This window comes from Brienomyrus brachyistius, unplaced genomic scaffold (genome assembly GCF_023856365.1).
Source record: "Brienomyrus brachyistius isolate T26 unplaced genomic scaffold, BBRACH_0.4 scaffold68, whole genome shotgun sequence".
Classification (NCBI taxonomy): Eukaryota; Metazoa; Chordata; class Actinopteri; order Osteoglossiformes; family Mormyridae; genus Brienomyrus; species Brienomyrus brachyistius.
In genome coordinates this window covers 548475-575214 of record NW_026042343.1, presented here as the reverse complement: position 1 = coordinate 575214, position 26740 = coordinate 548475, and the positions used below count along the sequence as shown (strand labels likewise).

General features: G+C 49.6%; 1 protein-coding gene across 1 annotated transcript in view; it reads right to left on the bottom strand.

Annotated features, from left to right (window-relative positions):
- LOC125725484 (plexin-A1-like) overlaps nucleotides 1–26740 on the bottom strand; it is a 137402-nt gene that overhangs the window by 87489 nt on the left and 23173 nt on the right. Inside the window, 2 exon segments of the mRNA XM_049002420.1 lie at nucleotides 13060–13242; nucleotides 22559–23908. Coding sequence (XP_048858377.1) covers nucleotides 13060–13242; nucleotides 22559–23725 — 1350 coding nt within the window. The 5' untranslated portion in view covers nucleotides 23726–23908.

Here is a 26740-nt window from a genome sequence, read left to right as displayed (position 1 = left end):
TTGTGAGAGGCAGACAGTCCAGTTCCAACATACGGCGGCTTTCTGAGACACCCCACACCTCCATCCGCCTCATACAGACCCGCAAATAAAGCCAATGGTAGCAGACACCCGCAGACTGCAGGAACACAAGACACAGAAGCGATTGCAGAAACACAGCCCCCTACTTTACTGGTTAAAGATGAACATCGGTGGTGTGTAATTATGCAAATCTCCCTTTACAGGGCTGCGATCACCGCGGGCAACAGCACTGACATGGCGTGAGGGTCTCCTCCATCTCACTCGGTCGCTCCCTTCCCCTCTCATGGCCCATGCAGACAAGCGCCTTGCATGCGCATGTCTGCCACACGCCCGTACGTGCGAGCGCCTTCACGATGCTGGGCGACTGCGGGGTATTTATTTATTTAATTTTTTTGGAGCGCCGTGCCTTTAAGAGCAGGCCTGCAGGCATGGCGCCGATCCCTGAGGTTAGAACACAAATTGGCTGTCATTGTACTCAGCGCTTTGTAGGGGAAAGTCAAGCCTAACTGCTGTTGCCTATCTGCCCCACGGGGCCCATGCGATGAAAGCCGCAGTGGCAGCAAAACGGCAGACGCTAACTCAGGCCTCACAAAAAATAAAAAAAACACACCCCCCACCCCGAAACACTTGCACTGTGGTGATTCTTAGCTCTGTCAGAAGCTTCGCGCAACAACAGACTTATTTATTTATTGGGGAGGGCATGGTAATTGGAGGGTGTCAAATCAGCCTGCGTGCACCACACCGACAGCCCCCCCCCCACTACTGATACACCTTCTTTCGAGCTGCACCTGCATTTCCGCCTCGGCTCCGTCTATGGTTACCATGGAGATGCCGGGGCAGGTATCTGGGGTCCCGGTGGCTGATGCACTAACTGACATGGCTGAGGGGGCGGCTCTGCTTGTCAGAGGGCTCCGCGAAAGGCTCTAGAAGGGTTCAGGACCCCACCAGGACCCATTTCCTCACATTCCCCACAAGCTTCACTGGGGGAAAAAAAATGTAAAACACGAAGGGGGTTTTTCCTGGTCACAGGCCAATGTCACAATTCATGCTACAGATAAAATGGTATAATTATAGAGTGATTACAGCGGGGGGGGACTGAGAGAGAAATCAGACCCATCAGCTTCAAATCAACCCAGTGCTCATCAAACCCCACAAGCATGTGGAGAAGAGTGTGGATGAACAGCGACTGCCAGTGATTAATGCCGGGATCCGGACACCCAAAAGACGGCCATCACGGAGGAGGGGGCCGTAGGGGACACTGACTGCAACCGACACACCTACACTCTGCAGAAGAGGAGAAGTGCCAACTGCACCTCCAACTAGTGCAGTTCTAATGTGCTCCTCGAATTTCCTGGATTCGACTCCTCGGAATATCCCGAGAGGATACTGACACTCAGCCGCCTCGTGCCGGACAGAGAACCATTCAATGTAGGAAAGAAAGGGCAGAAAAACCCTTGAATCCACGGAAGGAGAACATAAACAGCATATTTCCTTCCCTGACCTTTGACATGCAACCACCCCCCCCACCCCCCCCGCAATCCCCCCCGGCCACAGAGGCTGCAGAAAACATCAGGGAGCAGAGAAAGTGAGAAGAAACAGAGTCATAATGAAAGGGAACAGCTATTAAGGCACCAACAGCAAACCACGGAGGTACAGAGCTGGCACATTTATGGGTCTGAGCTATATGATCTGGACAGCATGCCCAGTCTGGCCACCCAATGCAGAGTCTTAACTGGCTTAATAAGGACCCACAATGAGGCTTGGGAGGGGAACACATGTCAACAGCCATGGAATCCCTTACCCAGAAGACCCCAGGGTGGGGGGAGGAGGACCCACCCATATGGCTCCCCGAACAGAATTAAGCCTGAAATCCAGGGTTGCACATTTTCATCCCAGTCCAAAGTTTGGCTAGGTTCATCGAGAGCACTCCCCACCCCCCCCAGCACACGGGGTGGCGCCGAACGTGGGAAAGGACCCATGAACCTCTGAGACCTCACCGGGTGAAGCATGGCACCCTAGAAGTTAACCCCAGACATGCCAAGCACAGAGTGACCCAAAGCAGCCATTATACTCAAGACAGCTACGGCATCAAGGACAGCAGACGTCCACTGGTGAGAAGCACAGCTCTTTAAAAATTCCCCGGAATCAATGGAGACCTCGGTGCTGCTCTCAAGGGCAGACGGCAGCTGCCGGTTCCCCGTGAAGACGGCCGTCTCCCTTAATCCTACTGACGCTCAGCTCCGCCAGGTCGCTGCTCCAAACGGCAGCCCAGCAAACACCCCAGGACCTTTCCCAGCAGCCTTCACACCCCGTACCAGAGGGGGACCAGGGTGCGGGGTTTTCAGAAGCGCTGTGGCATTCTTTCACCACCACCCCCCAACGACGACAAAGCGGCCTGACAAGCAAACTTAAACCCTGGCATCAAAGTGAAACAGCAGAACGAGGCTGGACACGACCGCGTGCGGGTAAAAGGGGGACGCCCTCTTCCTGACATACGGACCCTCCAAATACCACGGCCCTCCATCTGCCCATCGCAAGCGCAAAACGTCATGCTGTTAAGGGTGCCTGCTGCCTCTTAGTTGGGAGCACGCTGTCATAACTGGCTACAAGCCAGAGAAAGAGAGGGAGGGAGTGGAGAAGGATGGAAATAAGACCAGAGGGGAGACAGGCAGAGGTCAAGGGAGCTTGCCGATTTAAAGACATCAAACAGAAGAGGGAAGCGTTACTGTTTATATCTACAGAGTTTATTAAGTCTCTGTTGCGGCATTACAAGGTCAGCGTGGCTACACTTTCCAGTTATAACGGACTTGAACTATATCGCCTCTAGCGAATAGTGCGAGCCATCCAGCAGACCCACTTGCAGTGGCAGAGAAGCGGAAAGCTGGCGGACGGCACGTGGGCTGCAGCAATGAGACAGGAACTGAAGGAGCAGAGACGTATGCGTCATTGTGAGCTCCGGCGCGAGACTCTCTCACATGCGGAACCTGGCAGTGAGAGCACAGGTCCAGCTAGGAGATCCGAGGCAAGGCCTAGGGTGCTGAGAGGTTCGTGGGTACAGCCTGAACATCCCCCCAACCAATTAATTAAAACAAACTCTAACCATGTAATGTGAACTGCGCAGAAGAGTGACAAGTGCTTCATGTTTTGGTTGACTTGTATGGGAGCATCTTTCAAGCTCTGCTCAGTTACACACACGCACGCACACGCAACACGCACACGCACACGCACACGCACACGCACACGCACACGCACACACACACACACACACACAACACACACACACACACGACAAGACACATCAAAGCTGCGCACAGGACTCAAAGGCAGGAGAGGATGGAAAGAACAACAAAAATAACACCGAATTCAACGCGAAAACTGGCAGGAATGAAACTACAAAAAATGCCATTAGGAGGGAGAGAGAGAGAAAGAGAGAAAGAGAGAGGGATAATCACACTCTGCTTTCTGTTGGGACAAACCCAGTTAATTCAGAAACCTACAGAAGAAATGAAGACAGAAAGAGGGTTCAAACACGCCGACTGCTATATAACACGCAGGAGGGGGGTCAAGAAACTCAGGCATCAGAGTAAAATGAACAAACAACCACAAACGAACGACTAAGAAATGTCCACATAAATCAGGAAACAGTTGCTTCACAGTCAGGTGCATTTTTACTTCACTGTGAAACGGGAGCCAGGTTTTGAGGTTAAAAGCGAAGATGCAGTGCTTCCTATCTTTCAACACGCTGCTGAGCGACCGCCGCCACAAAGCTGCGTGTTTAATGGGGTCAGACTGCAGCTCCACGGCGAGCAACAGAATCATGCTAACGGCGCGAACAGAACAGAGGGCAAGAAAAGCAGAAAGGGCGGGGGGGGGGGCGGGGGCATCAGCTGGCTTTTGGAGGGGTGGGACGGTGGTCTGAGATTGGCATATGATTCAGGCCACAAACGGGTGCGAGGGACGCAGCTGTCAAACAAGCAGGGCACCAGGGAGGTACCCCCCCCCCCCCCCAGTCCTGAGTGGGGAAGAGAGTCAAATAATTTAATTAAGAACAATTGTTATGAGGTTAAATAGGATGGTCCCGACACCCCTGGCGAATGGTACAAACCTGCAAGTACCAGAAGCAGGAGGATGAAGGTTAGGACAGTTCTCACCCACTGCCACCTATGTCTAACATGTGCAACCAAAATTATTCAGCATCACATAAAGATGTAAATCAGACGGTCAACTGGGGTGCAACTCCTCGTAGATCTCCCCCCACCCGCCAGAAAGTCTGCGCAGCGCCGGCTGCCCCCGATCCCTCACAGCCGGGGGCTAATAAAACCCTCCAGCAGCAGCCTGACTGAAGAGCACTAACCTCTCCGAACAAGGTGGCAGAGAGAGGTGACAGGGCACATGCGGGTTCCCCTAAAGACAGCTACCTGTGACAGGACCCTCACTGCCAAAACCCAGTCCAGAACCAACCAGCACCTGAAAGCAGAATAACCCGACTGCGAACATCGCCCCCACCCCCCAAGGACACACATTTTCCCCAGTGGTGAATTTCCCCAGATTTTATTTTGGTAATATAGTGCCTCACACATGGGCCAGCGCCCCCTAATCCAGTGTTTCCCAATCCAATTCTCAGGGACCCACAAACAGATTTTTTTTGCTACCCTATCAGGAGCTCGGACAGAGCAAAAATGTGGACCGGCTGCAGGTCCCCGAGGTCCGGATTGGGAAAAAGGTGCAGTATCTTCAGTCTCTTCTGGCATCACAACAGAGACCCGGGACTCCTGAAGGCCTGCTGTCACACAGAGGTGCTGGCCGGCACTCTCAGCCACCTTCCTGCATTCTTCAATGGCCAACACCCTCTCTACACCGCAGAAACCGCTGGGCAAAACAGGAATTAAACAACAATAGTCCAGACAGGTGGGTAGTTTATAGGCACCAAGGCCAGTGGACAGTTAGGGGGTCACGCACGGCACAGCAGCACCAAAGTGGTCATATTTACGTAACTGTACACCGTGTCTGGTTTGCATTCATTTGACGCTGACTTCAGTTACGGCAGCCAGCCGCGCGGAAGACTGGCCCCCCTGTCTGACAGGCCGAGTCTGAGAACAGGCATATCATGAGAACGGGCTGTGTGCATATCTGGAGGACCAGAAGTGAGCCAGAAGGTAATCTGCCACCTCAGGTCTGGCAGCGTCGGAGCCTGTGGCTCACGCAGCCGGTATGCATGTTTGCTGGGGGGGGGGGGAGCGGTTGGCACTCAGACAATCGCATGGCATGTTGCATAGCTTCTCCCCCGTGGAAAAAATTTTGCTCATCAAGGAAGGGAGGAGGAGGGCTTGGGTTTTTACCAATCACACGTGCATTTTTAAGTCATCGAAACGAATTCATAAATACATTAAATGCCCCCCCCCCTCCCAACTGCTATCATTGTTGTCAGGATGGATAAATTACAGACTGGTAATGAATCACAACAAAGGGGTTACGGGTGGGGGGGCATATTTTAAAAGAAGCTCAACCAGGCCAGAGTGCCCAGGAGGACTGGAGCTCAGGCGCGCCGACAGGCCCAGGTTTTGGGAGGCCAGACGCCAGCACATACATTCATTATTCATGACCTTGGAGACCAAATACCTTTGGGACAGAGATCTGCAGACCGGGCGTGGGGGGGGACGAAGCCCCCTTTTGAAGGTTTGGCAGAGGCAGGGTTTAACGAGGCCCCCATCAGACAGAGCGGGAGGCCCACAGCTGGCCTCGCTACATTGGATCCCTTCCAGATCAGCCCCCATCCCCACCCCCAGAGCACAAGATCACCAACACCACGATAATGAAGGCAGGGATAAACGAGGAAGAGGAAGCTCCAGTGATCCACAAAGGCAGAAAAACAAGTAGCATCTTTGATCACAAACAAGAGGAGAGAAGGTGGGAGAGGTGGGGGGGGGGGGTGGGATGCCAAAGTCTGGAGAAGACGTTTCAGTTAGACCCCCCCGGGAGAGAAAGACAGGAGGGGCGCTGTGTTCACATTACTACTAAACCAGCCGGGGGGGTGGAGCTGCCACTGAGCCGGGCCTCATGGAGAAGGAGCCATGCAGAAAGCCGGCCCCCCCATCTCTCTGCCGGTTAGGGAGATGGATCGACACCCTCCACGCCATAGCATAACGGCAAGCTGCAGTACAGACGTATTAACATGTGGGAAACGACATGTTTGCAGGAAACGGATCGTTCACATTAAAACCATATGCTTCAGCGCCACACATGATTGATGCATCATAACGAGGAGGAATTTCAGCATTTTTCCACAAAGCTCGAGGTGCCGCTTACCGTCTAAAACGGCTAACATCGCCCAGGAACTAAAGATTTACACCGTCTCAGATTGATCATATTTATACTCTATAAAATCACTTTTCAGGCTGGGCGGCTCACAGTTCCAATTTCTCTCCGTAATGGGGGAGTTCCAGTGATTACATCATTGCTTCCAGGGTGAAGGGTGAAGTGGAAAGCACACGGGGCACAGTAGAATTAACTACACAACAGAAATGCATCCTCTATGCGGAAGGAAAGTTTCTCTGTTGGCAAATAGATTTTTTCCCCCCACCTACTGTAATGCCCCTTTTAGACTAACAAGCCACAGAAGTCGATTTCTGAAGAGATTTGACCGTGCTGAGATGCATGGGCAAAAACGCTTCGGCGGGGGGCACCGGCAGCTACACGCCATACCGTTTGACCTTGTGTCTCATGTTCCCGAGTTCCCGGACATTTCATAGGATCAGATCCGGAGAACCGGAGCCAAAGCGCTGACTACAGTCTTGCAAAAGTGAACTCCCACAATGCACTGCCGCCCCCACACAGCGCTCTGACTCCAATTTGGGTCCCCATACGGCCATTCGAAAGGATCGGGGCTTTTCACGCAGCGATGCCGAATGTAGAGGAACGTGTAACTACTGGGAAACTATTTGTTTGGAAGAATTTTATAACAAAGGATCAGTTGTACTCCAAGACAATAAGAGGCAGAAATGTATGCAAGTTACGCGACTGAAAAGATAAACATGCGGCAAAAAAAAATGTTACGCGCTGTAAACCAGACTATTTCGGGAGAGTAACTGCTTGGAACGAAATGGCATGTGTTATGGGAAACAGCTGACGAGAATCCAAATTACCATCTACAGGAGCAAGCAAACAGAACGAAAATAAGAAAATGGGGAAATTAAGTTTTATGACTGTAGAGGAGAAATTAGCAAATGATGGTAAAGATGAAATTAGCAAGGACAGTAAAGAACACTGAAGACTCTGCTGCAGTGCCTCAACATGTCAACTCGCATGATCCCAACCACAGGGTACTTAGAGAACTTAACCCACTTTGCACTTTGAAGTAGATGTACTTAGGCAATTGGAAGGTATACCCCCCCCCCCAAGGAAGTTGCGCTCAGATACTTAAGCATATAGAATTCCTGCTTAAACCACACCGAAATGCTGAATCGGTCACCATATTATACACAGAGACATACATGGATGTAAATGCGGTGCTTAGAAATGTCATTAATTAAACTCATTATTAAATTATTAGCAATAATCACAGCTACAAGAAAAACACAGAAGAGTGAGATTAGTAGAGTTCCATTATAAGAACTGCAAGCTAATTAATGAGGAAATGAGACTTATTGTGCACTAACTGCCAGTCTATCACAGGTGGGGGGGGGGGGAGCCTCCCAGAATTCCCTGCTCCATGATTCCCCTATGCCTCTCAACGTTACAGGAGGAGGAGACTGTACTGCTCTGTGGTAAATCATGGACCTGCCAGAATAGGATGAACTGCAGTCCAATACAACTGATACGTGTGTCCAAAGAACAGCAGCTCAGTGCAGGGAAATGTCTTAAAGCCTCACAAGGAACACTACACTACCGCAGCAGCCTGTAGGTGATGTCTCTGAACACCGATTCTGGGTATAGTTGGAAAGTAGGGCGGTTCATTAAAAGTCCAGAAGGCCAGCCAATTAGAAGAGTCCCACTTTGAGGAAGAGTACCTGACGCAGGCACACAGAGAGGCTCCGGGACAAAGGACAGTGTGGGGAAGAAAGGACCCCAGCTCTGGCCAACAGGAGGCTGCCCACCATCTCTTTTAGTGTCTTTTGTGTTCAAGTGCCCTTGTAGGCTGATTGCAGAATCCTCTGGAAGATCATAAAGGCCACTTGACAATCAGGAGCCCGCAGAGCGGAGCAGAACCACAGGTTCCGGGGTCTTGAGGGGCCCCAACTCCCCACCCCTCCCCATCACGACCCCTCCCCTCTGAGAGGGAACCTTTCTGCCACCAGGCAGAAGAACAGGGCTGTCTCTAAAGACGGTGGGAGATCGAATGAATGAAGGTTCATAGCTTAAAGAGTCTTCACCTCTGGAGCCGACGGCACACAAAAGGCACGAAGTGGGTCGTAGACACTGCCACATTCGCAACCTCAAGGACCGCCCCCATTTCCTACCACGTCACACTTCTCCCACCCCTATACCCCCAACAAAAATCTAGGCAATCAAAGCAGAAAGCGATGGCCAGGCAAGCCTCTTCTGTCAGGAAGGACATGACCGTCTAGAGACGGGAATTTACTCAGTGTGTTCCGTAGGACACAAACCTGACAGGTAAGATGTCACCGCAGTGCAGAATCACCAAGTTCACGTATATCACAGCTTGCGCCCACTAGCACATCGTCAGGACACTGAGGAGAATGTAACCTTGCCCTGGGGTACCCCAGGGAGGCGACGGCAAGAACCTGGCGCACACACCGTTCAGAGGTGACCCTGCCACTTACGGAAAAGGAAGAGAATGTAGGCCTGTCCGCAGACACAGACAGAGGGCCTCGATGACGGGGTACGGTTGGAAATTCCTGGAGATTTTGGCAGGGCAGAACAATAAAATGCTTCCATAAATAGGCATGAAGGAACACAAAACAGCCACGAGCAAACCTTGCACTCTGACTTCTTGTGTGAACCGTGAATCTCCGGGACAGATCGAACTCCCGCTGCGTAGCCGTCCTCTGTTTAACACAGGTGGGGAGATGCAGTTGTGACCGAGGTCAAAAGTTAGATGACAGCTGTGCCAAGAGGACGTCAGCTGTTCCCTGGGTGTAAAGAACACGGCCCACAAAGTCCTGGTGTTTTCCAACACTCCCCCACACGTGCATTTCTGCCTCTGGGGATAGATGTGCTTCACAATTCCCTAGTCCAACCCCAAGCGGTAGTGCGACAAAAAGTTCTGGTAACTGAAGGGTACGTGTTTTTGAGAATGGCCTATATATAAAAAAAAAACTTTTTCAGGAGCTACCATCTTCAGGAGGTCATTTCATCAGAGGTTATCCCCGCAAAGTCAAATCTCTCTCTCCCTCTCTCTCTCACACACACACAGACAGACACAAAGGCAGTAGCAGAAAAGTGAGACGTCAGCTGCCACTCAGAGGTGACTATCACATCTTCATGCTCCCACAGCAGCTGCTGTCACTAAAAGTTCCATCTTCGACAAGCTGCTACAGCTTTGAGTCAACCTCACTGAGCTGTGTGAGGAGGATGCGTCACGACTGCACGACAGACTTCCGCGTCAAATGGCGTCAACGGCAGAATCCGCTCGATTTAAGGAGATACCTTCACCTCGTTAGCTTAAACACAACCACACGTAACCTTCGATCCCAACGGCACAGAAACGGAGCATCTGATATTCAGTCAGCGGGGCAAGGAATAAGAGAAACGCCCCAGACTGGACCTTTTCTGTACCATGAAGGAGACTCGCCAAGGAAAAGAAGTGGGAGTAAAATTAAATCAAAGCACTGCTTCTCTTTTCCTCATTCCCTCTAAGCCGTTTGCTTTCCCTTTGTAGAAAACTCCCAACCAGAGGGGAACAAACTAACGGGCCACACAGGAGTCCTTGGGGGCTAATGTAACCCCGGCAACAGGGCACAGCTCACATCCTCGTGGGACATAAAAGTGCTTCACAAATTAGTTTAAAAGAAAGTTTGATTTGCTCCCCCATAGTCACACACATCAACCGCTAAACATTTTGCCAAAACACCATGTCTCTCATATGAATTACTACCCCCGTTTATAGCCATGCACTGAGAGCCCTGCACTGGCAACGTGGTAAGACAGAGTACAATGACACAAACCGCAACACCTGCAAGAAAGAAAAAAAAACTGCCACAACCCTAACCCAGCAAAGGCGCTCAGCATTGCCGTGACCTTAATTAGCAGCGATGCCGATCGAGCGAGCGGCGATACCATCTCTCCAGGCTTCTCTTCAAGCAGCATTAGCATCTGTGCCCTTATCAGGCAGCCTTTAAACTGCCAGCTCCGAGTCCATCTCCGCCGTTTAAGTGGCTCAGCATTTGATACACTGCGGTCAGACTCGTTACCCAGGCTACTTTTCAACATGTTATGAAACTCCACAATTAAACTCCCGTGGGAGGACCTTTCCCAACACCAGATGACACATTAGGTCCCAACTTAAAATGCCTTTCAAGTCCGCATGTGGAGGGTCAAAGGTCAAGCTTAAAGGCTACACAGAGACAAAGGAAAAGCATTTGTAAAAGTAACTGGCATGATGAGCCATACTTATCAGAGTTGTGTTACATTTTTTTGCAGACGCTTTTATTCGAAATAACTTACAGTAAAGAAAGCATGGTCAGCCAGTCACTGAAACAACTGGGGGGGGGGGCAACAGTGACATCACTCTGCCATCCTTGGGATATGAACCAGCGACCTTTAGATCGCGGACACAGATTTATATCGAGTCCTAACTCACTCTGCCATGTATCGCCTACTTCATTTAAGTATAGCAGCATATAATAATTATATTAAACAATTACTATTACATAATTAATTTATCAATTTATATTTTTATTATAGTAGTCCCCCCATACCCATGGATGATACATTTCAAGAGCGACCACAGATAGCAGCATCCCTGTGCTAAAGACTAGGCCCATCACCATCCCAGCCTTCTCCCCACATCCCAGCCCTGTCAGGAACCAGGACCCTCGCCACCCTCCTCCACCTCTAACATCCTGCTTCCTGAAACCCCCCCCCCACCCACCCCCATCCCCAGCAGGCAAAATGGCAGCACACGCCCATTCTCAATTCTTCTAGGCAATGATCCCAAGTTAGCCAATCAGAACACAGGTACCACAGCACAAAGATCCAGGAAGTTAGCGTGGCCTCTCCCTATGCCCCCCCCCCAATACCCCACCACCACTCCCCTCCAGCCGCTCATAATAGGATGGAATCGATAATGCTGTGGGAGATGAGGGGGGGGTATAAGAAAGGCCTGCAGCGAGGCCGGAAAGCCCTGCATCGATAGACATAAGCTTAACATTTCATTAGAACGTGGCAGGCGGTTTAATGCACAAGAACAAGCAATAAAAACACTGAGTGACAGAGAAAGCACAGCGGTCAATATCTCAATACCCCCCCCCCCTCCCCCCGGGTGACACTTCTCATACATGCACAGAGCTGACAATACCCAGAAATCACTGCTGGCACCGTAGTTCCCAATGGCTCCGCTGTGTCCATCCACTGAGCCAAAGGACACAGAGTCTTTTCCACATCGTCTGCAGCGAGGGTGCGTGCGTGTGCGTGTGTGTGTGTGTGTGTGTGTGTGTGTGTGTGCGCGTGTTCCTGACTACAGAGGACTGGCGTCCCATTGCACATCTCCCCTCCATCTCCTGGCGAAATGGGGGGGGGGGGGGGAATGTATGGATAAAAGGAGGAAGCAGCATCTGCCTGTAGCATTATTTGAAATGCAGTGTCATTATATAAAATGCTATAGCATTCCAATTCTGCTCAGGGTAGATCAACTGGCATGATGAGCCATACTTATCAGAGTTGTGTTACATTTTTTTGCAGACGCTTTTATTCGAAATAACTTACAGTAAAGAAAGCATGGTCAGCCAGTCACTGAAACAACTGGGGGGGGGGGGCAACAGTGACATCACTCTGCCATCCTTGGGATATGAACCAGCGACCTTTAGATCGCGGACACAGATTTATATCGAGTCCTAACTCACTCTGCCATGTATCGCCTACTTCATTTAAGTATAGCAGCATATAATAATTATATTAAACAATTACTATTACATAATTAATTTATCAATTTATATTTTTATTATAGTAGTCCCCCCCATACCCATGGATGATACATTTCAAGAGCGACCACAGATAGCAGCATCCCTGTGCTAAAGACTAGGCCCATCACCATCCCAGCCTTCTCCCCACATCCCAGCCCTGTCAGGAACCAGGACCTCGCCACCTCCTCCACCTCTAACATCCTGCTTCCTGAAACCCCCCCCCCCCCACCCCCATCCCCAGCAGGCAAAATGGCAGCACACGCCCATTCTCAATTCTTCTAGGCAATGATCCCAAGTTAGCCAATCAGAACACAGGTACCACAGCACAAAGATCCAGGAAGTTAGCGTGGCCTCTCCCTATGCCCAAAAGGAGGAAGCAGCATCTGCCTGTAGCATTATTTGAAATGCAGTGTCATTATATAAAATGCTATAGCATTCCAATTCTGCTCAGGGTAAGTACTAAACACCAAGACCCAGGCCATCGGCACCAGACGTCGTGCCACTGCAACGGATGTGACGGGGGCGGGGGGTTATGGTGACAGCAGTGTACCATTTCTGCTCTGTCACTCACCCCCCCCCCCACACACGCACCGCCCTGCAGTGATCGCACGAATATATATACGAATATAACCCATTTCAGTTTGGGGAGGAGAGGCATTCTGAACAGTCACACTTACACATAAAAAAATGTATTTGATGTGAAGAAAATACCCACCCCCCTCCCAAAAAATAAAAATGTATATTTTTAATATTTAAACATATACATATAAATAAATAAACAAACTTTCACATCGGTCAGTAATAATGACACACTGCTCAGCTATCTTCAAAACTGCCTACTTTAACAGCAGCATTGCATAACAGTAATGGGGACTAAAGCAAGCACTGACATCGTATGAAAAGCTGAGTGAATGAATGAGTGAGTGAATGAATGAATGAATGGTCCGGTTTGAATTCTTACCTTCCTCATCCTCCCGCCACGTGTGCCGGCAAAGACCACAGTGTTGCCACGGTAATTGTAGGCTGCCACCGAACTCATGCCTTCCTCCCGGTCTACGAAGAGGGGGATGCCCTCGATGGTGGTGGTGCCCCCCAGGGGCTGGTTGAAGTCATGCCCGCAGAAGTTGTCGTCGATGCGCAAGGGCTGCGGACCAGCGAAGAGAATAAGACGTCAGCAGACAAGCATTTCCAACCATGCAGAAACCACATCGCAAGGAACCGCCGCGTACAACGGCTCAGCTAGCAGGCTGCGATCCTGTGAATAAAACCTCACAGGCTTTCACATTTCTGTAATTCATTCAGGAGCAAGTGCACTCTGGGAACACACGCAAACACGAGCAAGATGGAGATTTGGATGTTGGAGTTTCAATATATGAAACCGAGTTGCAGTGGGGGAAGGGGGGGGGCGGTGGTATCGAATCCACCTGAAAGGGCACTAAGTACTTAACCTGACCGTGTGAAAAGTGCAAATAATGAATCATTTAATTCCACACAAACCAGGAATTCATTTAGACTGCATCAGTAACACACACCAAAGGATGCTTTCCCTTCCTGAGGCTATTCGAGGTCCCCCCCCCCCCCCCCCCCATTTGGACTGGGCTAAGTGTTAACGACTCCACTTTAAAGGGCGAGGAAAACCTGTGTTGTTCACAGACGCCTGCTAAGCACTGACTCACACACTGCAAACACCGTTAACTTGCCTTATTATTGTGAAAAAGGCCACCCGCAGGAAACACAGAAAAGGAAAACGTACGATATCCCGCTAGATTTCCTGTCCTGCTGCCATTGTAAAACATCTTTCACTTTCCCCAGCTGCCAAGATTCAGGTTGAGAGGCATCAGTGACTATGGTGATGCCCATTTCTCTCCCTCTGGTCGCAAAAGGCACCTCCGCGTTTCCTGATGTTCTCCTCCCAGCTTCCCCATGCTAACGCTAACCCTAACCCCTTCAACGGGAAGGAAAACAAGCAGGACTTAGCACCTCTGAGGGATCCAGCTGGGCTATAGATACTGGGCAGAGTGGAGTAGAATTGGGAGTAAGATCGCCCATCGATGACCTCGGAGGCAGTGTATTAGCATTATCCATTAGCTGCTAGCCTTTCCCAGTTAGCAGCCTGGATCACTGCACAGCCACTCGAGTAAACAGAAGCCGCTGCTGCCGTTCTGCTCACCGCCAGCAGCCCCCACAGAGCCGGTGCCCCTGCCCTCCCCAGAGACACAGGACAGAGTGCGATTGGAAAAAGAGAAGCTTCAGAAACTGGCTGCAAATGACACGGCAGCCGCCCTGGGACTGGCGGGCTGATTATGGTAATGGGGCACACATCGGCCACGCCGCTCCTTCCCCTAAAAATACCCAATTATTCACGTCCATCTCTCAGTCAAACAGTCCGCCTCTTTCAAAAGTGCCAGCAGCCACGGCATCGCTAACAGCCAAGAAAACTTCCTAAAAATGAATCTGAGCACTAAGGTAAATTGGATCAGGCGTGTAGCCGCCCATGCCGGCCCCCTAAACACAGGGAATGGCCAGTTAAAGAACAAAGCGGCGAAAGCCACAGCGCCAGGCTGTCGGCAAATTCATTACCGTAAACTTCATTCAGCCGCGTCTCGCGGAGCCACATCACGGCGCCGTCGATGTCGAGCTCAGCGGCTCGAGACTAATGACGTACGTCTCGAAAAGTAATAAGAGCAAAGGGACAGCGAACGGCTAATCAGGGAGGGGGGTCAGCATGTGGATGCATTTCTGGGATCACGCTGGTGATCAGGTAAACCAGCATGGCCCTTTCGCTAGTAGTAAATACGGAGGGGAGGGTCATAATGTCACCGGGTTCTGACAGCTCAGCTCCCCCGCACCTGTGCGATCCGCTAACTGCGAGGGAAGCGATTCCCCTGTTTCACTCTCACAGCAACTGCCCCCCCCCCCCCCCACATAATCTTTCACTTCCTCCTTAACTAAACCCAAGACACTCAGTTTTGCTACAAGGACGAGGAAATCAGAGGGATGAAGCAGAAGAAGAGAAAATTAAAATAATCCAAACCCTTACAATCATTAGGCTGCACATGTCAACCCCCCCCCCCCCCCCACCTCCCCCACCCACAACCCCAACACCCAACCACCAAATCCTTGGACAGCACCAGCTGGTGAGACTATCTGGGTAGGATTCGGTAAATCAGTGCCCACACAGCGAGAGGTCAGCCTGCGGCCCAGTGTGGGGGTGGGTGCTGGCCAACCAGCTGAGTGCTCTCGGCACCCCCTCCCCAAGAAATCTGTGCCGGGCTCCTGCTCGCATCAGCTGCCAGTCATCTAAGCGCCACAGGCTTCCGACGAAATGGAGTGTTTCAGCACCGCAAAGGGGTGGGGGGGGGGGGAAAGCGGTGCTATCCGAGGGTTAATTCCTCTCTCGGGTTGTTTGAGACGGTTAAACACCCCTTTGGGTTGAGCTCTCAGGACGAGGCATTAATAAAACGTGGCGACACGATCCGCGGGCCTCGCCTCGCCACGGCTGGACAAACGGCGCCATCGCCGCGGGACCCAGGGATCGGTGGATGCGGGGGGAATGTGAAACACGAGGAAATGCGCGCACGCACACACACACACACACACACACACACACACACACACACACACACACACACACACACAAACATACAGAGAGCGGCTTACACTCTGCTGTCAAAGCTAAAAGCACAGAACACTCATACAGGTAGCAGACAAAACACGCTCCCCCAGCTAAGAGACCACTGACGGCAGAATTTTTTCCATTAGGGGGGGGCTGAGTTGCCAACTTGAAATGGTAACACTCGTCAGCCACCCAAAGCCGTGTTTTAGAGTCGTTTATATCAAACGACGTGGGCTGCTCGTCTTTGACTCCGAATCCCCTTGATGGGAAGTTTATGCCACCATCTGCCACAGTAACTTTTACAATCTACACAGACAGGAGCAGAAACAAAGCCAGGTAATTCTGCAGCTGCCCCACCCCCGAGCTGCAGAACCCCGAGCTCCCTCCCCCGCTGATATTCATTTACAATGTTAGATCCCACCTAAGACTGTTCCCTGACACCATGACGACTGCTGCAGGCCCTGAATCCCAGCCGCACCCCCGCTGAGACGAAGCAACGCTTCGTGGCTGGCATAGGAAATGCTTGACGCATATGGAGATCCTTGCACACAACTTCAGAAGACCTGTCTAGGCTCCTTCCTCCACTGCTCTTTGGTGACCCCATTTTCCCTGCCTTACACCACAAATTTTAGGGCGGGAGGGGAGGAGAATGGGGGGGGGGGGGGGCTTACCCATCAGCACACCTCTCGTCTCCCCACTCCTGTGACATTCACTCCCTGTTCTGCATTCACCACCATTTACGCCCATCCCCACACGCACACGCAGTTTATTATCATGGAGATGAAGGTTGCATTCACTTTCAAGAGACTACAAAATACGGCAGAGAGGTTTCCGTAATAGCTGTCTGTTCTCGATTCCAGACTGTTTAATGGTGCTTAGAGAACAGCCCTGCCAGGGGCAATTAGCTCAGTCCAAACAAGCAAACAAGAGACATGACCTTTAATGAGAAGCTAATGAGTAGACAGAAGGGATGGTCGCCCCCAAGGGACAGACCCCTGGGGCTTTCGTCTCAATCCCCACACGCTCCGCTAATCAGATCCGGATCCGCTAGACACTCGCCGAGAGGCCCGTCGCCGGCGCGGCCGCGGTTCCCGGTAACCGAGTGCCACATTCCTCTCCCGTTTTTCTTGCTGTTGCATTCACACATCTGACAGAGAGAATCTCTCCCACGCAGAGAAAACAGAGGCTTGACATTCACTGGCTTCTGAATCAAATGTCCTGGTATCAGACACAAATGCCGTCTGTGATGTTCAAACTCCAGTGTCTACGAGTTGTAACTGGGCAATGGGGTTCGGACCATACATCACAATGGGGGTGGGGAGGGGGGGTGCAGGGTGTATTCACCTCTGGAGAAGCAGCAGACCAAGAGCTCTCCACATCACTATTCCCAAAGCACTGCGTGATATTTAAGCTCCGGTGTCTAGGAGCACAGCACTGCGGGCTCAACTGCAGAAAGGGGGAGGAACCAGTCGCTGTAGTGGGGGGGTTGACGGAGTAACTCCGGAAAAGCAGCAGACAGAGCGATATCCACATGTGGGGGACGGCCCAATTGTGCAAGTGCCTGAGCTGGGACCCCGCAGACACACCACGAATCGCAACGGCACGTCATTTCAACGAGTTAAATATGATGCTTGTGATTGCACGCGAAAGAAATAAAAAAGAAATGTGACTGCTGCCAGCTGGCCACATTCACAGAAAAGCTGCGATGTTGCGTCTAACACAGACGAGCAGTGTCGAAAATAAGGAGGTTGGTGCGCGCTGTCACAGGACAAGGCAGCTGTCTATCGATAGAAAGAAGCGGGCGGTGCCGTCGCTGGGCTGCCCTATCGGCTACAGCAACAGTGAGGAGCCGGCTAGGATGCAGGGGTGAGGCTGCACAGCACCAGGACCACCAACAGTTGCGCAGCCCGGCCCTACGCTCAGGCAGAAACGCACCATTCGGCGGCTGTCTGAAAAACATGCCTGAAAAATGACAGTAACCGTGACAACAGATTTCAAAGGCAGCCAAAGTCCCACCTCTGGTACCTGGGCCCCACAGGACGGCTCCTACTGTGCAAAACCCACTTCACACACTCCCACAAGCCCCCTGAAGCTTTACTAAACATAGCCAATTACAGCTGGCTAGCAAAGGGACCACGTTCAGCACTTGTTTACCACTTGCAACCATTACCAGTCCCAAGGTACCAGGTCACCATAAGAATAAAGAGGGGAGGGGGGTGTTTTGCATATCGACCCCACAAACGTCAACCAGGATTCATCCCGTATCACAGGCAGCACTGCCTCACTGCTATAAAAGTGCAAATTATGTTTCAGGTTTTTTTTCTTTATTATTTTATTTTTTTGCAAAAAAGGTACAGGCTGTAGATTTAAATTTACCTGAACAAAGGCAGCATCTGCAAAGCATCCATGGGGGGGAGGGGGCACACAAAAGCCTAATCGAAATCAAACTGCATTTCGACGGAAAGAAAGCCAGACGCTGCTGCCTTTAGAATCAGCATTGCACAAGCGTTTTTCAGAAGGATTTTGATACACACAAAAAAAAACATACATAAAGATTAGCTTAGAAAACGGAAGCATGCAATCAGTGCAAACCAGCTGTGCTCATTCCGTGCCCCCCCCCCCATCAGAATTGATTTTATTTGTAACTGCTGTTCACTCTCACTCCCTCTTTGGGGGGGGGGGAGAGGGAGGTGGGGGGGGATTGCATGGACGTGAGGAATTTGCAGGTTTGTCCTTGAGGGTTTCACTGCAGCATGAATGAGATATGCCCCGGTGATTTCCAGAACATTCCAGAAGAAAGCACCCCCATAACATGCGGCATCAGTCAGCAGTTCCCCAAAAACACGAGAGTAAACGGAGCAATCCTAACCAGGGGCCAGAGCCTGGTGGGGGGCGGAAACTACTGGGGAGAGACCCGCAAGGGACTGAAATTGGGGGGGGTGGGGGGGCTGCATGTACAGATGCATGCATGACTGAAAAGGGAGAGATAAAGAACAAATTAACGGAGCAGCGCCACCATTTGATCACAACCCACACGGCAAATCTCTGGAAATCGATAAATAATTACAGAGGCAATTAGCATCATTAGCATCATAACCGCCTTGTTAGGGCTTCGCGAGTCAAACGCTTTTCACAGATAGGAGATAAGAGGTCAGGCAAGGCATTTTCACCCATGATGCAACACCCACGCGGAACTGTATTGATTCGGCATCGTGCCTTCCCAGAAAGAGCCACTTTTCATTTTTATTTATTTATTTTTGTAAGTCTACGAGGCCTCACTCAAATGCCTTTGATCCAGGCAATGAGAGCGGAAAGCAGACGCAGGAGGACACAAGGCACGTTCCACCCCATATATCCAGAATTCCTCCAGCAAATCAGATTAATACCAAGAAGATGATGACTGAGTTGCAAAATCTGTGGTGACTGAGCATCAAGCCAAACACACCTACAATTAACGGGTGGTATCAGGGAGCCAATCAGCTGCCCCTGTTTCCCCACGAACCACAAACCACCTCACATCCGTAGAGCCAGCAAGTGGCACTTACGGAGGACGGAGGAATTAAACATTTTCAAATAACCCCGTGCGCGAAGAGGGGCTCCCACTCTGCCATGAGACCCCAAGTCATACTTGGAGAGATGACTGATAAGAGATTAAACAGCTTAAGCTGAGATCACCACACGATCACATCAGAGAGGCCCGGTTAACAGGAGCTGCTCACATCCACTCCAGGACATTAACAGTTTTAAGTGGATGGTATTAAAAGCGAAGCCATTTTTCAGATAACGAGACCTTTTTGAACGTTTATAGTTTTTTAATGCATATAGTTTTACAGCAACACTAAATGCAAGATGAAACGAATCAAACAGAAAGCAAAATTGATGACGATTGCCACTGCACTTCACCCGAAGGGCATCATCCCTACCCACAGCACCTGTAGTTACCCCCTCCCCACTGTCAAATTCACGCCTGAAGAGCACACCCACTTCACACCAAGTGCATGGCACATGCCCCCTGCAGGCCAGAACGCCACTCCACACACGATGCACAAGACACAGCAACGGCCAGCCAAACAAAATGTGGCACCCCACTTATGCCCGCCTACCTGTGGCTCCTGTCAGCTAGTTAAGATTAATACTTATTCTGTCTGGCTGTGTTACTGTGCAGTGTAAAGCGTTAGTATGATGTCGCCATGTACACAACAGGATGCCCCCTTATCACCAGTGTGACAGGTTCAGGGGCTCACCATCTCACCTCTGTCTATTAAGGAGTTTCCTAAACTAGGGACTCCATCATCTTCAGATGAGGCTTATGAAAAAAACTCCTCAAAGTTCTACCTAATAAGGGTGCAACAAAAAAAACCTTGCGTAGGCATGGACCAAGCAAACTTCAGGTTATGTGTGTGTGTGTGTGTGTGTGTGTGTGTGTGTGTGTGCATGCATGCATGCATTATGTAAATTACATTGTGCAGACCAATGTGATTAAAAGCCTGTTACTTTGACCCTGAGGGGACATTTTTTCAGTAACCACTAGGGTATTCTCAATTATTAAAATCTGTGAATGCAATCAAAAAACTAAAAATGCCAAAAGTCTTGCATTTTGTTTGATTACTTACAGTTGGGGTAGGGTAGGGGTCACAGTTTATGCCCACAGAAAGGAATAGAGGGTGCCTACAAAGATATAGATACTTAATCTGCGTGTGTGTGTGTGTGTGTACGTGCGTATCTGTCTTTAATAACCCTGTTACTCTGAATGGATAAATAGATACTAATTTGACTGGCACAAATACTGTAATGGATGCTGTGAAAATACAATGGATTTTAAGCTACTAATCTCCTCAGTCCTCAATTCAATTCATGGGGAATTCCACATGTTCATGGATAATTGAAACAAATCATTGTCTACTTCCCCCATAACAGTACTACGCTGAACACACACACTCAATGGCTAATATATTAGGCAGACCTGCTTGCAAAAGCAGATATCCTGCACCTCCAAACAGCAAAACATGTGGCTGCAATGGAATATATGCAGCATGCAGACAAGGTCAAGAGGTTCAGTTAAGGTTTGGCTGATCCAAGCCAATTTTAAAAAGTGGCGTGATCGTTGGTACGAGACATGGCGGTTCCAGCATCTCAAACAACTAACCAGGGATTTTCATGTGCTACAGTGTCAAGAGTTTACAGAAAAATCAACATCCAGTGAATGACTCCTCATTAATGAGAGGTCAGTGGAGTATGGCCAAATTCCTTACAGTTAACAGGAAGGCCACGAATGCAAACAGCTTTGTTGGCATGCAAAAAGACTGCACTGAACACAGAAAACCTCTACCTTCGAAACAAGCCTTTGAGACAAGAAGGAGTCCAACCAGCTACTAGATAGGTATACCTAATAAAAGAGGGCACTGAGTATATGAAAAGCTTTTGAAAACACATGCAAAGCTCACAAAAAAATAAAAAGAATAAAAAAAATAGGACGAGGCCCCGTTTCGTAAGCAAGCCGCTGCTCGAAGGCTTGGCATCGAGTCCAAATCTCAGACACTTGGCCTGCTGTCAGTACACATTACCCACAAGCACCCAGCTGTGGTCGACGAGCCGAATGCGACAGAAGCACAGTCTGGGTGCCGGCAAAGTGTTTCATCACACAGGAAGCAGGCTGCTGCCCGCATCTAGCATTCAAAACATCAAAACCGCACACGGCGTGGCAATCGCAAGCAATTATTCAAAACTGTCGGGAGGGGAAGAGACTGCTAATGGGAGGGGCGAGGCATGGAAATAAGCTGCGGGAGGGATTACCGCACATAGTCAAATGCCCGGTTTAACCTGATGGGAACCGATTAAACAACCAAAGGGAAGTTAGAAAAACCAGCCAATAACTTGCGGCTCAGCCAGTTTGAAAGGTTCATCTGCATCAGGGTTGTGCCTGGGGAGGAGGCCTGCGCCCAAGGTGTGGACTGGACCGGCTGCTCCATACCTCAGAAGTTACTTAGAGAGATGAAGTGGGGTGCATTTCACACGAGGGACCAAAAGAATGTGAAATGGCAGAGTTAAAAATCAGTTCTCCCCTGGAGACAAGCCAACCCTCCATGCAGCATCTATCAACATTCGAGTTCCACAGCTGCCGAACCATCCTCAGATCTCACCTGCAGCCGCCAGTGCTTCAAAACCCAGGAAAATTACACTAAATGAGTCCCAGGGAGGAGCCAAACACCATTTAGGTAATAATGGTCTCATTAAAAAATCTGACCTTCATATGAGCAGCCACGGCGGTTTTTAGAGCATGAATCATAGTGCTCGACGTAGACGTGAACTGACTGCTAGGTCGTTATGTGCCAGGTAGACAGGCTGGCAGCGAGACAAGGATCATGGCTCCCTTCCCATGTAGAGTCACCAATCATGTTTGTTTGGTCAGATGTGTGCCGTTGCCTTGGAGCGTCATCTCACACTTCTACATTCCCTGCATTCCCACAAGGTGCTGGCCCAGTCTGCAAGTACCTGCAGCACTGCAGTACCTGCCAATCACGCACCTAGGATATAAGTCAGAAAGAACAACAGGGACGGATACTGGAACTCAGAGTTAATAACGACGCCGTAATCCCTCCCCAGCAGAGATGCACCCTCATAAGAACATAGAATGATGCACCCTGCTGCCCCCTCAAGGCCTGTGGAACATCAAGAACACCACTGTTTAGTTAAATTGCTTTAACCTAAGGTCTCACAGAGCTAATCTCTGTCATCTAAAGCCTCCAGGCACCCGAGATCTCTGGTACTAGAGAATGACAGGAATGTTGGGGTTGAGCAGACAGCATATCTGGGGGTAAGGTGCTTGCAGCTTGCATGGACTCACCGAGTTGATGCAGGACAGCTCTTTGTTGAGAAGCCAGGGAAGAGACAGCTTGCCCTCGCCTTTGTAGCAAGACTGGATGCGCTCCTTGATCTTCTCCTTGATGCGGCGCAGGGTGAAGAGGCAGAGTACAGACTCCCTGGGTGGCTTGGCCCGGTTCTTCTGACCTTGCGAAAAGACCGTGAACAGGACGTCCTCATCCTCTGACACACTCAGAGAAGTGGCGAGCTGTTTGCCTGGTCGTCCAAGATAGGCATCCTGGATCAGCCGGTACTCAACGCCATCTTTCGTGCACCCAATGGGGAACTCCACGTAGGAGTAGAACCGAGGATCATCCACGCAAAGCCGGACGATCTTGGAGGTAAAGAACTGCTCACCGCTGGCATCGGCGGACGTAAGCTGGGTGTCTAGCTGCAGCGTGAGATAGTAGACAAACTGCTCGCTGCTGAAGCTGTAGATGTAGTAGATGTCAAAAGCTGGGAACTTTGACAGTGTGTCCGAAGGGATCTTCACCTGCGAGGAAACAAACTCATCCTGATAGACGAAACTGAACATGTCGGCGTCCTCCTCGTTGACCATTAACTTGCGGCTAGAGAGGGTGGGGAAGTACTCGGACTTGCCGTCAATGGGCGTGCCAATAAAGAGCATGCCGTTGAGCCCTCCGTGGCCCTCGATAATGACTCCTGACATGGTGCCTGACTCTTTCACGCTGGAGAGGTAATGTTCCTTACGGTGGTGTGGCTCGCCTAGCTTGAACAGGTCATCGAGCCGCAGGAACTGGCAGATTCCCTGGGAGGTACTCCCGCAGGCAATGAGGCGATTCTGAGCATAGTCCACTAGCAGCAGCTTGTTCACATTGCTGGTTTGCGCCAGCTCGTGTGGGCAGGACTGCACGCTGGGTGGTGGGTAGCACTTTTCATTGTCCACCACCGGCCCCGTCATGTGGCTGCGAAGCTTGGTCAGGTTGCTGGACAGCTTGAAGATCCAGTTGACCGCCCCAACGTAGACCTCCCCTGTCTTGTTGTGGATCACCATGTTCGTCAGGCCCAGCTCAGGGGGTGAGAAGGTTTTAAATGATGTTGATGCAACTTGGGACAGCACCAGTGTAACCAGAGTCCCCATGACCAAAAATCGCAGGCTGAGGTATGGAGACCCCCAGAATAGTCGCATGATTGCGTCGCTTCTGAAAGTCGTCGCCCGACAAACCTCTTTTTCCACTTGCTCTTTTCTTACTAGCCTATGTTAGCGGTTATCAAAGAAAAAAATTTGGGTGGGGCGCTCAATGATCCAACGTCCTCCTCTCTCTGTGTGGAGTTGTCATCTATGACATCTGCGGCAGCGCGGTTGAAAGCCCTGAAAGACAGAGCACAATAGATTTTTAAAAAAAAATTCAACAAGACATTTGATGGAACATTCCCTTATCGATTAGACATCGTCGAGACTGAAACGCCAGGGAAGCCCTGCTGGGTATTCTGAAGAAAGAGGGGAATTTTAAAAATCGGAACAAACAAAACACGACAAAGGAACCCGAGGGTGAATTCTTGACAACATTTAATTATCAGGGTAGACAGCAAGAGAGACCAGCAGATTTTGTCTTTTTTTTTTTCCTTTAAAAAAAAAAAAAAAAAAAAAAAAAAAAAAAAAAAAAACTTTGCTCAAAATCATAACAGAATAGCAGGTTTAACCATGCAGGCAGCACCCCCCCCCCCCCCCCCATTAGCTTGAAAGTTGGAGAGTAGCCGGCGGAGACGGTGGCGAGGAACACAAGATGCTACATGGAGCCAGCAGCTCTGCCAACTCCCTCAGAGCAGAGCCACCGCCAATGGATGCCGTATTAATAAACGGCCCTTTTCCTCCTCCTAATTAGCACAGTGTTCCGAAAAGGATTCGGGCGAAGCGCCGAGTACGGTGTTTTTTTCCCCCCCCTTGGTGTGGGAATTTCTGGCACCACAGTGACTTTCGAACCCTCGTACCTGAGCCAAAGTCCTCCTTTGTAAAGATGCTTTTTGGTGCCGGTAAGGGACAGTCTCGCTTACAGGAAGTGGATAAACAAATGCACTCAACGCTGCCACCTTCCTAATCTTAGATAGAAAGCCATCCTGAGGGTCTCCCATGCAGAGAGTCTCACACCTCAGCCAAAAGCTTCCCTCTACCCTGCCCCGGCACTAATATGCTAATCGCCTGGTGCGCCAACCTAGCACTGACAGCCAGAAGCAGAACAAAACAAAATCTGAGCCAACGTTTACCACGAGACACAACTCCGAGAGATCAGGGACTCCATGAGTCCAGCTGCACTTCATCCCAATTCTTTCACCACAGAGAGGACAGCTACTATTGGCAAGAAAAAAACTCAGAAGAGAAAACGTAAGCAGAACATCACGATCTGTCAAGGCTGCGCTTTTGCAGACTGATATCAACTGAACTAAGATAACTAAAAGTGCATACCAACAGGAAGACTGCAGAACAACCACCACTGCCAAAATGACATCATGCACATCAAACATCACAGCTTTCTTAGCCACATTTAGGTATAAATGGATTGGTGTTACTGTAAATGCTGAGTCAGCACAAGGAATTGACGGTTCTCATAAGCTCAGCTCAATTTAACCTTGGATTAAGATACAGGTATAGAAATTCTATGGGGAGCTGTTTCGAGGAAAAAAAAGAGGGCAAAACAAAATACTGAAGATGGAAATGTAAATTAAACAACCAGCAACTGGAGACTAGGGGTAGTCCCTCTTCCCTTACAGACAATTATATAACACAAGGAAAGGAAAGACATTTTTCACACTATTTAGAAACGCTACTCAACCAATCATGGCTCAGAGGAACCACACACTCCCACAATTCCACAGGCTAATGTCAGTTGATTGAAACTTATATCCGCTACATTTTTTTTTTCTGGAACAGAAACAGCCAATCTGTGTTGATTAGAAATGTGCTCTCCAGTCTGCAGTAGGGGGCAAGGAGCCTCTTTCAATCCACTCGCACAGCAAAGAGCATGCTTACATGATAACTCCTCTTCTGCTACAATCTTACTTGAGAGGAGGATCCTTAATGCAACCTGCTGGAGAACGACACCCTTACCATGGACTCTAGCCCACTAAAGTCTGACGAACTGCCACTGCCAAGGTGGCTCAGTAACGTTGGAAAAAAAATAACATTAGCTGTCAAAGTGAACTGCCCGGGTAAGCCTACAAAAATAAAAAAATAAAATAGATAAATAAATAAATTGCGCAAGAATGAGAAAACTGAAGTGCAATATTGTGTGATCAAAGAAGTTAGAAAAATTACAGGATGTTTTCACATTGTAAATCCGTTCCCCATCCTAAAGATTTAATTCCCTTTTCTATCCATAACCACAGTACATCCAGAACTTTAAAATCTAGAGTAAGAGACAACAAACCATGGCTGCTTTGGTTACATAAGGAGAAAAATGTCACCTGTGAAGTGCTGGACAAAAACACTTTGTAAAATAAGTGTTCCACGATCTAGTGAAACATTCATCATATAGACAGTGCAACATGCTCTTCTCATGAGCAGAGACCATAATAAGTCGGTCTACAGTCAGCACTACACTGCAGACAACTAAAACACAAGGACAGAGGGACACTGGAGCCAGGGAAAGGGGCTTTAATTACTTCAACAATTTATTAATAAATATGCTTTGGAATGAAATGCTAAGGCCCAATCACAGTTGACAACTGTTGACGCTGAGCAGTGGGTTCTCCAAACAATGAGTCATAAATATCATTAATCTCAGAATGTTTATAATTAGCTGTTCACAAGTTTATTATTTATCACGAACACAAGGCGTGCGTTCAGAATAAAAAAAAATCGACAGAGCATGACTTCCACTGACAAATTCCAATATAAGTAAATGAAAAATATGAAGCCAGCTTGGAGGGAAAATCTCTTTAGATACGTGGGAAACAGTCCGATAAGAACCGCGATAGTCAGCATCATTTATGAGCGAAAACCCAATTCGACAGCCACTTTAGCAGAAAACGACATGTGTCTCGACCATCTTTTTTATGTAGCAGATCAAAAGCAGAGGAAAACCAAAGTGCCTCCACTTAGCGGTATAATAGCAATATTCTTCTAATCCAGCGGGCAGGTCTCTGGCCGCTATATGCTGGCTAGCAACTAAACACGCACCGATTTTGCGCCACTATAGGCGGCTGA